Genomic DNA, 14,230 nt, shown 5'->3' on the forward strand with positions numbered 1-14,230 from the left:
CCATGATAAGACTGCCCAGTCACCTGAAGGTCTTCTGGGCATTTGCCTTATATTCCTTGGCACCCAGCAGAAGAATGGTCCCCAGAGAAAATGGTTCTTGTCTGAAAATCACCCAGGATAGCCAAATCTAAGGGGAGTGCTGCGCTGCTTAAAAAGGTTTGTAATGTGGAAAAAGAGGAAGGTTAATTAGCACTTTTCAAACTCCAGACTCCCAGGTAACACAACAATAAAGCCCTGCTTTTCCCCGCTCACAAAAGTTGAACTGATTTCCTTGGAAAGCATTTAACTAGCTTGGACAAAGAGGCACCTGTCCAGAGAGTTAGAAGTGCTGATGGTTCTTTAAAATTATTTAGGAGCCAGACCTAATTTCACAGGCAGAAAACTAACTAGCTGCATATAATCCTTGAGAGGTTGCTACAATTTCTCTTTCCCTTTCTTGTAAGGAAGAAGAGAAATTGATTGCTATAGTGTGGAACAAGAAGAAATCTGACAAAGGCAAGTCAACTGGGGTAAGAAACAGTGTTTGTAGATGAGTTACATTAAAAAATTGAAAAGTTTTGTAGGAGAGGGAGGAAGACTCACTTTAGAAACTGAAAGGTAGAACATTAGAGAGGACATCGTTGTCTGAGATCCAGTTCTATGAATTCATCAAATGAAACATAATTGTCTACTATGGTGAAAAAAGAGGCATAGTACAGTAAAAATGAACACAGCTTTTTTTTTTTTTTTTTTAACCATGGGAGGACAAGATTTAATTCCTTCACTATCTTTTCATTGGAGAAACTGAAAATTATTGCCATATTATGGGATGCACTCCCTCAGCAGGAATCCACGTTCACTAATCTGCATTGTTTTAAGGAGCAAATATTTGTCAATTCTTCAGTGAAAAAACTTTTGTCTTGTTTAAGTCTAAAGTTAATTCCATATTCCTCAGCTGAATTTGGTATAATTTCAATAGAAGAATGAATGAAAATGAAAGCTTTGTCCTGTGGTCCATGAGGACCTGGACCAGATTAGTAGAGAAAACATAAGTATGTGTGCTAATACTTGGTGGCCTAGAGTCCCCCAAATAAACAATAGTTGTGGCTTTAATCTCATACTGCAATCACATCGAACTTTCCATCTTTTAAACATGTGTATTAATGGAGCTATCTCCTCTCTCCAAACCCCACCACTGGCCCTTCCCTTACCCTTCTATTTTCTCAAATTTGTACCCACTCCCTGACCCCCTTTGTTTAGGTGTGAGCCACAAATCCTAAGTAAAGATAAACTTTACCAACTGGGAGTTTTTCCTTTTATCTAAAGCTCCAAATTGTTTTGCTTGTTTTTGGAGTGTTTTTGGCTTTTCTGGTTTTGAAATGTGTTTTCTCAAATAAGCACAATATCCAGAATGGGTTTGCATTAAATGAATGAAAAATCGAATCAGTGGAAACCATTTGAACATGCATGTGTGGCATAGCTTTAAATAAAATTCACTTTATAAATCAATAAGTGAAATGGCAAAAAGGAGAGGTGGATATTATTTAAAAGAAGATGACTGTTTAAACACAAAACCATCACAGAGGGAAGAGAGGTTTAGAAAGGTACAGAAAAAAAAATCTACACCAGGTAACACTGGAGGATGCAGGGCTACATTTGCCACTGAAGAAACATTGTTCTCTTGCGTCTGAATTCCAGTGCTTTCCAAATAGATGGGTAGATGATGAAAAATGGAGCAGCTTCTTTTATTTCTTCTTCTTTCCTCCTTGAATTCTAGTACGAGACAGTTCTCTGCCTGCCACCAAGGCAGAAAGCAGCATTTTGCTCACCTGCTCTTCAGTCTGGCAGGGTCCCACGCTCAGTTTTCCAGCATAGCTGCAGGGTGCTACTGTAATGACTCGGGGATGGTGCTGACAACGTGGGTTGCCTCTGTGGCTGCGGGAGGGGAGCCAAAGAAGGTGTTGGTTTGATTCCTCTGCTGATCTCGGAGGTAAGGAGGAACTGATGAGCTTTTGATATGGAGGATCCTGGTGTCCATCACCTGACAGTCAATCTGCATCATCACTTCGTAGTCCTGCCCATTGATCACATTCTCTGCAGACAGGAATATACACAAAGAATAAATATTCAACAGAATGTGCATCTCTGCCATAAGCTTCAGCCCCAGAAATACAGAAATGTGCTTTAAGGGTGTGAACTGTCAGTAAACTTTCAAGGGGTGCAGAGGGACTCTCAGTCAGTAAGCAGAGCTACAAGTGGGCTGGGTGCCAGGATCGCCTGTTCTCTCCCAATTCTAGCTCCCAAACAACCTCCATTGACTAAACAAGGGCTAAAGCAACTGCCAGGGTTAATAATGCCACAGAGCATCTGTCCACAGACATCATATATCTTGTATGCTTTCTGTGCAGTGTATTACTCTGATTGGAGCAACTGGAACAGAAGGGGTTTTTAGTGGGGAATACAGAGAAGAATCCCTAAGTCCTCCTCCCTGCCTTCAACAATGGGAAGAAACAACTGTCAAAAGGACCAGCATTCCATGTGAATGGTAAGGAGACCCTGGCCAAGTACGCTTAGCTCCTATTCATCAGTAATATTTCTGACTTCATTAAGACACTTCCAACTATGAATTTAAAGGTTTACCATTAGAAGTGTGAGGTACAGTGAAAACTGACAAGTTATAGACATCTGACAATTATGCTCTTTTCCAGAGATCACTTCCCTTCCATATTGAGGCGATCTTTATTTCCAGAGTTCCTGATTCCAGGCACAAAGTGTCAAGTACAATTCCAACATGGAATTAAAGGGAGTCTACAGAACTTGCAGGTAAGCTAGAGAATATTTGCAGAAGGGAATGGGAAAACCATATAGAGTCATGCTTTCTACATATGGGGCAACTCATTATCATGAGTTTAAAATACACAGACACAGACTATACTCCATTCCTACTTCTTAAGAGGATAAAAGCTCTTTATTTTAGGGAGAGGACCAAATTACTCCCTGATTTGTAATTCTGGGTGGTCATCTTCCAACTCGTAGTCAGTGAAACTTAGACATAAAACTGATGAGAAAATAAATAATATTTTTCAAGCCCAGCTGAACAATCACAGCAATACAGTAAAAAGATGTGTGAACATGGGAGAATTCTGAGTAGTTAATACGGCATCTGAGTTTGCATTTTCATCCGTGAATCCAGAGCGGGGTGTGGGGCTGGGGAAGAACAGCCGGCGACAACCTAGTTCTGTACTGCCTTTCTACAAAGATGACACAGAGCCAACCAGTGATTTTTAAAATTAAATGTTTGGCTTTTCCAAGACAAAGAATTGAATTTAAATGTAGAATTCTTTCTATTCTACTCTTTTTTTTTTTTTTAACTTTGACACTGAGCATGCCAAGCATTACAAATCTGGAGGAAGAAAATGCAAAGTCTGACATTTGATCTTCAGATTCCATTGTTATGTATGGGACAACTACGCTGTGGAGCTTGTCACTTAGAGAGCTAAAACAGGCTTTTGGAGATCATCTAGTCCAGGGTGTCCTAAATTCAGGTCTAATTTATAGACTTCAGGGAGTCTGTAAGTTCCCTGAAATCGTACGCAAAGTTTTGTGTGTGCATGTTTTTGGAGAGAGGGGCCATCAGATTCTGAATGGGGTCTGTGACCCCCAAGAGTTAAAAATTATTAGACAGATCTAATCTACCAATTCTAAGTGTCTTGAGCAGATGATATATTCTATTTTAAATCCAATAGAATACATAATTCCTCCACTTCTGTTGGTCACTCATTTGTTCCAATGTTTAAAATAGTCTTCATTGATGATAAATTTCCCATTACCAGTCTTGAAAATCTCTTCCATTATAGTTGAAGTTAATTTCCTTCTTTCCCAGTCTCAGCAGGGATGAAGAACAGCTGGTTGCTGCTGTGTATTAACTAACCCTACCTATTCTTTAAGACCGCTGTTATGGAAGCTTAACTCCAATTTCACAAGTACGGCTGCTTTGCAATGGCTATTACTTATCTTTACAGAAATAAATCTGAAAGTCTATAAGTTAGCCAATGTTTCTCATCAAAGGGTTTTCCAAAAAGTAGGAGATGAAAGAAAGAAATCTTGTTAATGTGCCTGGAGTCATTTCATTTACAACACGTGACTAAGTTCAGATTTCAAGGCACCACACCAGTCATTTCCTTTTGGAACCATAGTCCCTCTCTCCCCATTTTAGAAAAACTGAAGGGCTGTGTGTGCATGTGTGTGTGTGTATGCGCATGCACTGTGGAAGACCAAATAATGGAAAACACATGTATCAGAGACATGCAATACACATTACTAATTCTTACTGGTTTCCTGGATTAACTCAGAATCCAGATGACAGTTTAAGATCAAGACTAGGTTCTCTAATACAGCCCAAACCACCTGCAGAAGTCATTAGAGCCCATGTGCCTGTTATGGTTTAAACTGATAACTGCAGTTTTTTAAAGCTTTAAATATCAAGAAGAGATGGAAAACCTGGGAATATAAGCTCAGATGCTTTGAGGGAAATGTAAAGCTATGATCTGATTCCAAGACTCAGGAGTTCCTAGCCATGGTTGGAATGGCATTATCATCTTAAGCCCAACCAGAAGGAGACTCAGGCTAGGTTTGGTCTAGGTGGCTTTAGAATGGGATCTCTTCCTCACACTCTTCTTCTGAAGGTAACAAATTCTGGACCAAGGAAACTATCAGCATTGCTAGAAGACGACTCTACCAGATAGCATGTGAATGCCTGAAGCTGAAGTCAGGAAGCTCCTTCTGAGTGACAAGCTGGATAGTTCAGCATTTGGAGTAGCATGCCATTAGGAGTCCCAACATAGCCACATCTCTATAAATGATAAAGGAGTCACAGCAACATTCTCTGGTCTACTCTATGAGACATTATAAAAAGGTTCTTTGGGTGGCTTAGTACTAACACCCTTGGACAGTTAGTGAGGCAATCTCATCATTACTGACGAGGCTCTAATTATTTTAATTAAAGGACAAACTGGAAACAGCTCGTGGTAACTCATGATCTTTGTAGGTCCCTCCCCTGGGTGGCTGGGCATCTGTTTATATAGTACGCACCCAGGAGCAGCAGAGAGCCCCCAGAACTCCTCTTAATCATGGCAGATGAAGCTCCTGCTACCCTTTACTTTAAGACTTTGAGTTCTGGCCACCCCTGGGAAGAAAGGCACCTTCAATCGTTGCCTACAACTTGCCTGTCAGTGTGAATAAAAACTATCAGATCAAGTTTTAACTGGGGAAACAGAGAAGACTCTGGCTTAGATAGGAAGGAAAGGAAGGTCTCCTGAAGGAAAACACAGGCAGGGATATGAGACACTGAGGATGGACCCCACACTTTCATTAAGGACCAGGTCTTCACTGCTAATATGCAGGGCTCTAGTAAAGAGAAAGCAGTAAAATCATGGGTTTTATGACAAAATAGAACATGGTCAACATTAGATTAGGGAATTGTGAGAGCTGAGTTATGTGCAAAGACTGAACCATTTTTGTAAATGTATACTTAATGAAAAAAGACCATGACTTATTTAGGAAAAATAGAACCAAATAGTACAGGAGTCAAAACATTAAAGGTTCACTCTTCCATCAGCACACATTTGGGCACTGCACAAATGGTTCAAATCTTATGTTCTGGGCTTTCTGAGTAAACAGAATGAGATGAACACTGAACTGAGTCAGGAAAAGGGTATAAAGTATGATTAATTCAAATTCAAAATTAATCAGGCAAATAAAAAGGAAAGAGCTAAATGGCTTCAAATATGAGCACTAAACTATGATTCTGAATGCCCAGAGGGTTGGAGAAGCCAGAAAAAGTGTCTGGACATTGGAGGTGGAAAAACTCTAGGCAATGTGGAATTTCGAACAGCCTGTTAACATGCAATAACTGAATTAAGCATGGCCTGCCAAGAGACTGTTAGCTGGGAGATGACTAACACACAAGCCAGAACCTTGACCATAAACAATTAAATATCCAAAACATTTACATGAAGTTTAATATTAAAAAGTGATGACTTCACCAGTACTTTGCAAAGAAGCATAAATAATGAGATTTCTATTCAGAATCAAACACTAACCCTAAAAAGAGGTAGCTTTCTCTGTGTAAACTAGGCTGGTGACAGGTAGTGCTGCTGTATATGTGCCTGAATCCCCTGGGGTGTGGGGTACACAAGTGTGGAGGCATGGAAGGTAAATAAATATCCACTCACTCATGGACCATGAGAGACCTCTTCAACAAAAACAAACAGAAAAACAAGGGAGGCGGGAACACAATGAACAAGGAAGTGGTAGAATGTCATGTTTTTACTGTGGTTTCCAAGAACTTCCCTAAGTTAACTCTACTGTGCCATTCTTACTTATAATTTTCAATCTGAGTCCTGGTTTTGACCATCCCTACACACCATGCACTGCATTTCTGTTAGTATTTTTTCTCTCTGCTTGGCAAACAAACAAACCCCCTCCTTTCCTGCTCTTTTCTGCCCAGTCTAATTTTCTACTTAGTCCAATTCTATTAGTTCTTTGAGGCCCACTTCTTCTTATAAACCTTCCATGGGAACTCCAATATTGATCTTTTCCCTTATAACCAATTTATAAATGTTCCATTTAATTGAATAATGTTAAAATACTTTTAGAAATGAGGTTTGGCTCCCTTAAGAAGTGCCTGGCAAAAATTGAGGTGGGGTGAAATTGAAGCTGGTCAGGGAGGGTGGTAAAACTAGAGCCCCTCAGTTATAAGTGGGAAGAACACTGAGTGAGTAACAGTCAAACTGCAGATGGGCTAAGTGCTTCCAAACTGAAGAATCTTTCTGGAGGCTTAAGGGAGAACACATGCATGGGGCAAAGAGCTTCTGGCCACCACCACGTATTCCTTTTGCTGAAATAAATTAAAAACAGTTCCTCTGACAGGAGAGATTCAGGATGGGAAGTGTCCAAAGGCAGGGAGGGAAAAAAAGAGACAGCACACATTCAGCTGTGACCCAGCAGAATTTGTTCACTGTGATAAGGGTATTGTGGACACTGGGCAATGAGGATTCAGATAAGGAGAGCTTGTCTAGTTAGATGATCTATAATGATGTCACAAAACAAATGTATGGGCCTCGCTAGAACAGTGTATGTAAAAACCACCAACCTTCCAGGCACTCTAAGTGGTCATGATGATTGAAGGGTATTACTAAAATTTAGTGAGCAGGGGTCAGGGCTGCTGGCCGTTCTGTGACACACAGGACAGTCCCATATGACAACTGTCTTATATCTCATATAATTCATGTAAGTTAAAAAGAAACTTGATTATTACTAAATTAGTCTAGAAGCTCACTGTTTTAAATTTAAATATAAAGTACTTTTACATGAGTTTAATATACCCTAAATTTCCAGGAACGAAACTACTGAATAATAATTTACTTAAGAAACACTTAGTGTTTCTGTGTGCTAAACACTGCTCATCTAATTCTTGTAACAAGCTCCTAAATGAGGAAGAATTATTATTATTCCTATGTTGTAGATGAGGAAATGAAACATGGAGACATCACGTGACTAGCCACTCAGCCGGCAAATGGCAGGAGAGATTCAAACCTAAGCAGTATGGCTTCAGAATCCTTTCTCACCACCATTCCACTTTGCTGGGAGCATTGTTTTTGTCTGAATTCAATCAAGAATTGTCTATCATTTCAGAAAATCACATCATCTATGGTCAAAGACACTCCTGATATCTGAGTCACCACCAGGAACACTTGGATCAGTCTGTATTTGTTACATTCACAGTGACAGTACAGATCAGTGCAAGTGTCTGACTTGTTCACTGTCTCCTAATGCAATAGAAGCATTATGATATATTATATATATAATGCCTGAACATTAAATATTCATTAATTCAACAAACATTTAGTGAATTCCTACCACATGACAGGCACAGGGGGACACAGTAGTAAACAAAACAGAAAAAAAAAATCCTGTCCTCATGGAGCTTAATTCTTATAAAAAAAGAGAGTGAGAGGGTGGATACAGAAAATAAAGAAAATAAGTTATAGAGAATGATGAATAAGTGCTATGGGGGGAAAAAACATGGAAGTTGATTAGGGATTGAGTGTGGGGTGAGGTGGGATGGGAGAGTAGCTTGCAGTTTTAAGTGCAGGGCCCAGAGGAGGACTCTCTGAGAAGGTGACCTCTAAAGACTTAAGGAGGCAAAGGGGGAAGAGTTGCACACACGTCTGAGTTTCCAGGAGGACATTTTAGTGGAGAGGACTGGCAAGCAGTAAGAAACTGGGGTGAGGACTGATATTCTGCAGGAGAAAACAGGGCTAGAACCTGTAGGCTTGGGACTTATATGTAGAAAAGAGATAGATGGAGCCCTGGGGCCATAGGGTATTACTCTTGGGGAGAGAATGCTGGGAACACCTGTGTTAAGAAGGAGGGGCATAATGGGAAAAGAGAAGGTTTGTGGTTCCATCAGATAATTGGGAGAGCCCTTTTAACTGATAAACCACACTCAATTTGTAACCTTCACTAATTCATTCAACAATTATATGAGCACTGATTATAGACCAGTAATGGCCAGGTACTATTACAGACTCACAAAGATTTAGATTCTGTATCCAAATTAGACAGAGGGCGGATTGCCTAAAGGAAAACAGACACCACAAAATGGATCCACAAAACCGCAGTCAACATTTACTGAGTGGCTTAAGAAACTGGGAGGAATTACAGAAGATGAGTTTTTTCCCTTGTGCAGCTTACTCAAGTTCTGTGAAACCAGAAATTACATTTAAAATACTGGTAAATCATCAAACAAATGCATTTCCTCAGGTCTTCTCCTATGACCAAAACTCTAATAGCACTCCCAAATCATATCTGTTCTTTTCCTTCATAGTATCTGTTACAAAGTGTAATTAAACTTTGGCTTATTAGCTTATTTAATAATGTATGTCACCCCTACTAGACTATCCACTCCATACATTCAGAGAGAACATCTGTTTTGTTCACCACTACATGCCCAAAGCTAGCACAGTGCCTGACACCCAGCAGATGATGAAAATATAGAACACAACCTTCAGCAATGAGAAGGCTGTCCTCTAATACTTGCTGGTTAAGTCATCAAGAAATCCTTTGCTTTCTGAAAATTCAACCATTCTTGGCTCCAACTTGAGAAAGTGCCATCACAGAATAGTTCCAGAAATGGTGGTTTCTGGATTTCTAATATCCTCAAATACAAATTTAGACAATACTTTGTTAAGACCTTGTCCCTAAAACACAATCAAAGTCACTTCTCTTCAACCTCAAGCTTATCTGTTGAATTCATAACCATCAACAATGACTCTTTGAAAGGTGACCCAATGACATTTCTCCCTTGGGAAATTTAGCAGCCTATGCCACAGAGGTCTAAGCTATATATGGTCAAGTTCCTATAATATTTTCAATCAAGTTTAGCTCCCCTAGGGCTTTTGATAGTCTTCTAGGACTATTTCAGGAAATCTGGCTAATTCCATTAAAGTTCAAAGACTAATGGTATTAGATTTGCTTTTCACTGGACCTGGCTACTCTTTTCCAAAAATGCTGCCCACAACTGTGGGAGGTTTCTTCATTAGATCATAGAAAAGAATATCATTTCATCGATCTCAAACACTTCTTGAAACACCATTAAAAAGAAAATGACTAACAAAATTATTACATATTTTCTTCAAATTGAGTTTCTAGACTACCAAACTGACATCTGATTATGTAGTTACAATTAGTGCCTCAAAAACAGAAAACAAGTGAACTTCAGGTGTGTGTACAAAGGGGCCCATGAGAAGACTGGGTTGGGGTAAAAAATCATTTTGAAGGCTGAGTGAACTAGCCCTGGAACCTGATTCACTGTCCTAAACACAGCTTGGAGGTTTAGCCTGGGGTCGTCAGCCAACATGAGGAATGGCCTATTACTTTCTGGCTTCTAATGATTAAAACACTGGCACCACGTACTAGAAAACTGTTTTATGTCACAATCTGAAATTCAAGACCCATAAAAACTAAACCAATGTTCAGAAGCACGTCCCTATAACATCCAGTAACCATGAAATAACTACCCTGAACACAGATTAAGGACCAAACCTCTGCAACGACTACTGTTAGGCCAAAGAGTACTCTTTCTTCTGAAAAACTATGGCTCTTTAATTGCATTTAAAATCAAGGCATGGGAATTACATGTTCTTCTCAGAGTATCAAAATGGCATTCTCTGCAATATCTCTGCCCATGGTGTTGGGCAGGCTAGCTTCTACAAGGAATCACTGAATTAAATTCTAGAGCATGAAGGAACTTTAAAGGATAAGAGGAATGATACTACCAAATTACTCTCTGCCTATTAAAAAGCCTGGCATACGTTTTACTGATAAAATGGAATCTTAAAATATTTTGGATAGTTGTCACACAACACCACGAATATTCAGGGGAAAAATGTATTCAAAGGCTAGAATAATTGCCTTAAGTTAAAATGATTGAGATCTGACATGACATTATAATTTTAGACCAAAACCCCATAAACGGAATTTTCTTATATGCAGTCAGAAAGCAGTTTGTATAACACTGAAGACAACTGTTCTTCAAATTTGTGTTTTCATAGGAGGGAGTGTCTCTTCCTGCTATGATTTGGATATTTGTCCCCTCCAAATCTCATGTTGGAATCTGATCTCTAATGTTGGAGGTGGGGCTTAATGGGAGGTATTTGGGTCATGGGGCAGATCTCTCATGAAGAGATTAATGTTCTCCCTCAGGGGTGAGCGAGTTCTTGATTTATTAGTTCCCATGGGAGCTGGTTGTTAAAAAGAGTCTGGCATCTTCCCTCTTTCTCTTGCTGCTTCTCTCATCATGTGATTTCTGCACACACAGGCTCCCCTTCACCTTCTGCTGTGAGTAGAGGCAGCCTGAGGCCCTCACCAGAAGCAGATGCTGGCACTATGCTTCTTGTACAGCCTGCAGAACCGTGAGCTAAATAAACCTCTTTTCTTTATATATTACCCAGCCTCAGGTATTCCTTAAAGAAACGCAAAACAGACTTACTACCATACCTGCACAGGTAATAAAGCCTGTTGGAGGACAAAGAAACAGGTTGGACACCCCCATTTCCAAACTCCTGAGGCCTCTCAGACACATCTACTTCTGAGCCTCAATTCAACTCAGACACACTCCTAGCAGTAATCACACTAGAATATCAGTTCCCTATGGACAGGTGTTTTTTATTCACCACTGAATCCCCAGTCCTTGGCACACAGAAGGCACTCAATAAATATATTTTGGAATAAACGAATGAATGAGGCCTTGGTTGTGTAGACATGGCCCCACAGGAGGCTGATTTAAAGAGGGTGTGGGTGACAGTGATCTCCTCTGCTAAACTCAAGAAACTGAGCTAAGCAAGAATTAGCATAAGTCAGCTGCCTCAGGAGAGACAGGTTGTCCTACAGATTCAGTTTTTAACTAGATAATTCCTTTCCCCTCCAAAAAAGGGTGAGAATGGGGTTAAGTACAGGGTGGAGACCAGTCTGACAAGTCAATGTCTGAAACATTATTTGCCATTCTGGGTCTCATGTTCTCCACTGTCAGCAGTTCTCAGTCCACGCTGAACTTGGCTGCTTTTTAATCATATAATGTTCAGCAAAGCCTAGACATTTGAGTACATTCAAGTGTTTACTTCCTTCAGTTCCTTACAACTGATCGTTTTGTCGGCTTACATAAGTGAAACCAGGGAAACATCCTCATAAAGGTGTCTGGATTTATAAATAGTTTTATTGCTCCGTTTAAGTTCTGCAACATGCAGCCCTACTTGGCAGGCAAGTTTCATTAACAATAGGTAAGGCCAAATGTATGTTGAGAATCTGAGATCATGAATTCAATCTCATCCTTAGATGGAATCTAATCACCTGTTGAGTCATTTAAAATTTTACTTTTAAAAAATTTTTAAAAATGTAAATTTTAAGTTTATCTTTCGAAAATAAAGGTGGGGACAACAGTAGGATTTTTTAAAGTCTTGCTTAAGAGACTAATGCAGATACTACTCTCAGCAATACAATCATGCGAAAAAAGTAACTGATGACTGCCTTCTTTAAGCAATTCTTATAAATGACTGAAGCTCACTTTGGTATTTTCAATATTTACTTTACTCTTGCAAATGAAGTGATCAGAAAATATTAATTCTGGAAAAGATGGGATAAAGGATTTTCTCTTTCGCTACTATTGGAAACCAATCTAGAAAAGCTGTCTAACAAAGTACTAAGAAAGGATCTCCATATTATTCAGATAAAAAGTACTGGAGGATTCATGATTGAACAGCTAGTAGGGGTCACTACCAAGTACAATTAAGGCACTGCTCTGCCATGAACTGATAATCCAAACCAAAAACATTAGGAACGTACCCTTTCTTCAGAGTCTCAAAAGGAATGGCTTAAGGTACTTTGGGAGGTTGATGGGGGCGGGGGGTGGATCACTTGAGGTCAGGAGTTCGAGACCAGCCTGACCAATGTGGCGAAGCCCTGTCTCTACTAAAAATACAAAATTAGCCAGATGTGGTGGCACACACCTATAATCCCAGCTACTCAGGAGGCTGAGACAGGAGAATCACTTGAACTTGGGAGGCAGAGGTTGTAGTGAGCTGAGATCATGCCATTGCACTCCAGCCTCGGCAAGAAGAGCAACACTCCATCTCAAAAAAAAAAAGAAAAAAGAAAAAAAAAAAGGCGTGGCTTAAGGACTATGGAATATTTTTTATTTCTATAATATGAAATAATTTGGAATATACTATCTTGCACATTAAATAATTGTTCCTTTCTGTGAATTCTGATATACTACTACTTAAGCATATAAATAGCAACATTTATGACTCTGATAACAAATGCTTCTTTTTTTTAGAAATTATTGAGATTTTTGAATTATTATAAAATGGACATAGACAAGTCATCTCTTGCTATGATTACACTATTATTCTGAGCCATAAAAACAAATTCTTTTCAGCAGGTGACAAAGACTCTCCTTAAACTAACTCTAATCAGATCTCCCTAAGCCCCCTGCTCAAATGGGCCTGACCCTGGGCTTCCCTCTCTGTCCTTACAGAATCCAGTTTGAGCAAGAATCTGGCTAAAGTTTAACAAAAATCCTCCACCCTTGTTATCTGATTACCCTCGACATCTAATCACCCTGGCCCGCCTTCAGCAGAATTCTGTTGAGTCCGTCTAGCAAGAATCTCCCTTACGTTGGTGTTTCCACTTAGTAATTTTCCATCTACTGACCCCCACACCTTGCTCCTTGGCTACAAATCCCTACTTGTCCTTGTCAGAGTCAGACTCCAGCCCAATCTCTCTCCCACACTGCAAGACTCCACTGCCGTAATCCTTCTATCGTCCCCATAGCCTCCCTTGAATAAAGTCTTCTCTATTGTTTTCAACAAGTGTCATGAATAATTTTTCTTTAACACAAGGAAATCACTGCTCTTAGTCCTATTTCTATTTCTCTCGGAAAATGGAAGCAGTCATTCTTACACATATACCGAGTGAATTCTGGTGCTATAGCTCTGTAGGTAAGAAGCCAAATGGTATTTTAGAAAATTGAACAGTGAATTAACCATAAAATGCTCTTATGAATAAATGTCATATCTTACTTGCTTAGGAAAGAATAAGAACAGAGAGTGAAGGATAACAGCCAGGGATGGAGTTCAGGGGCGAGAAGTTTTTTGCTTTCATTTGTTTTAGAAACTAAAATCACAAAATCAGCAATTTTTTGTTGGTTTTTTAGAAGACCTGCCACATTAAAAATTATAAATACTGAATGAAAAATGGGCAAAATTGAGTAAATATCACATTCCAGTGTTCCATTTAACTGTGAAGATAACAAACACTGCTGAAAACCAAAAACTAGGCCTGCTCCATCCCCCAAGGGCTTTGCAGAATGTATGCAACACATGCTCTGAGAAGAGCTTGGAGACCAAATTCCCAGAGATTCCTGGTTGTAACTATGGAACTCAAACCATAAAGAGATTTTTTAGCAAGGATGTCATTTTGACTTTTTGAACTCCAGAGAGTTTCTCATGCTCTTTTATGGAACAATTCCTAATAGGTGGCACTGATACAGCAAAAACATAGTCTTTCTGGAGGATCCATAGTTGTATCACTGGAGTGTTAACACCAAGGTAAATCAAAGAGAATTCTTCCCCAGGCTCCTCCTAATATTCACTTCTGTTTGATAAAGACTCTGCAGGGGCCAGGTGTAGTG

General features: G+C 39.6%; 1 protein-coding gene across 2 annotated transcripts in view; it reads right to left on the bottom strand.

Annotated features, from left to right (window-relative positions):
* Window positions 1-704: 704 nt before the first annotated feature.
* ATF6 (activating transcription factor 6) overlaps window positions 705-14,230 on the bottom strand; it is a 199,724-nt gene continuing 186,198 nt past the window's right edge. For both annotated transcript variants that reach the window (XM_008978232.4, XM_003824557.5), the window contains exon 16: window positions 705-2,073. In XM_008978232.4, coding sequence (XP_008976480.2) covers window positions 1,865-2,073 — 209 coding nt within the window. In that variant the 3' untranslated portion in view covers window positions 705-1,864. The remainder of the gene's footprint in view (window positions 2,074-14,230) is intronic.

Source organism: Pan paniscus, chromosome 1 (genome assembly GCF_029289425.2).
Source record: "Pan paniscus chromosome 1, NHGRI_mPanPan1-v2.0_pri, whole genome shotgun sequence".
Taxonomy (NCBI): Eukaryota; Metazoa; Chordata; class Mammalia; order Primates; family Hominidae; genus Pan; species Pan paniscus.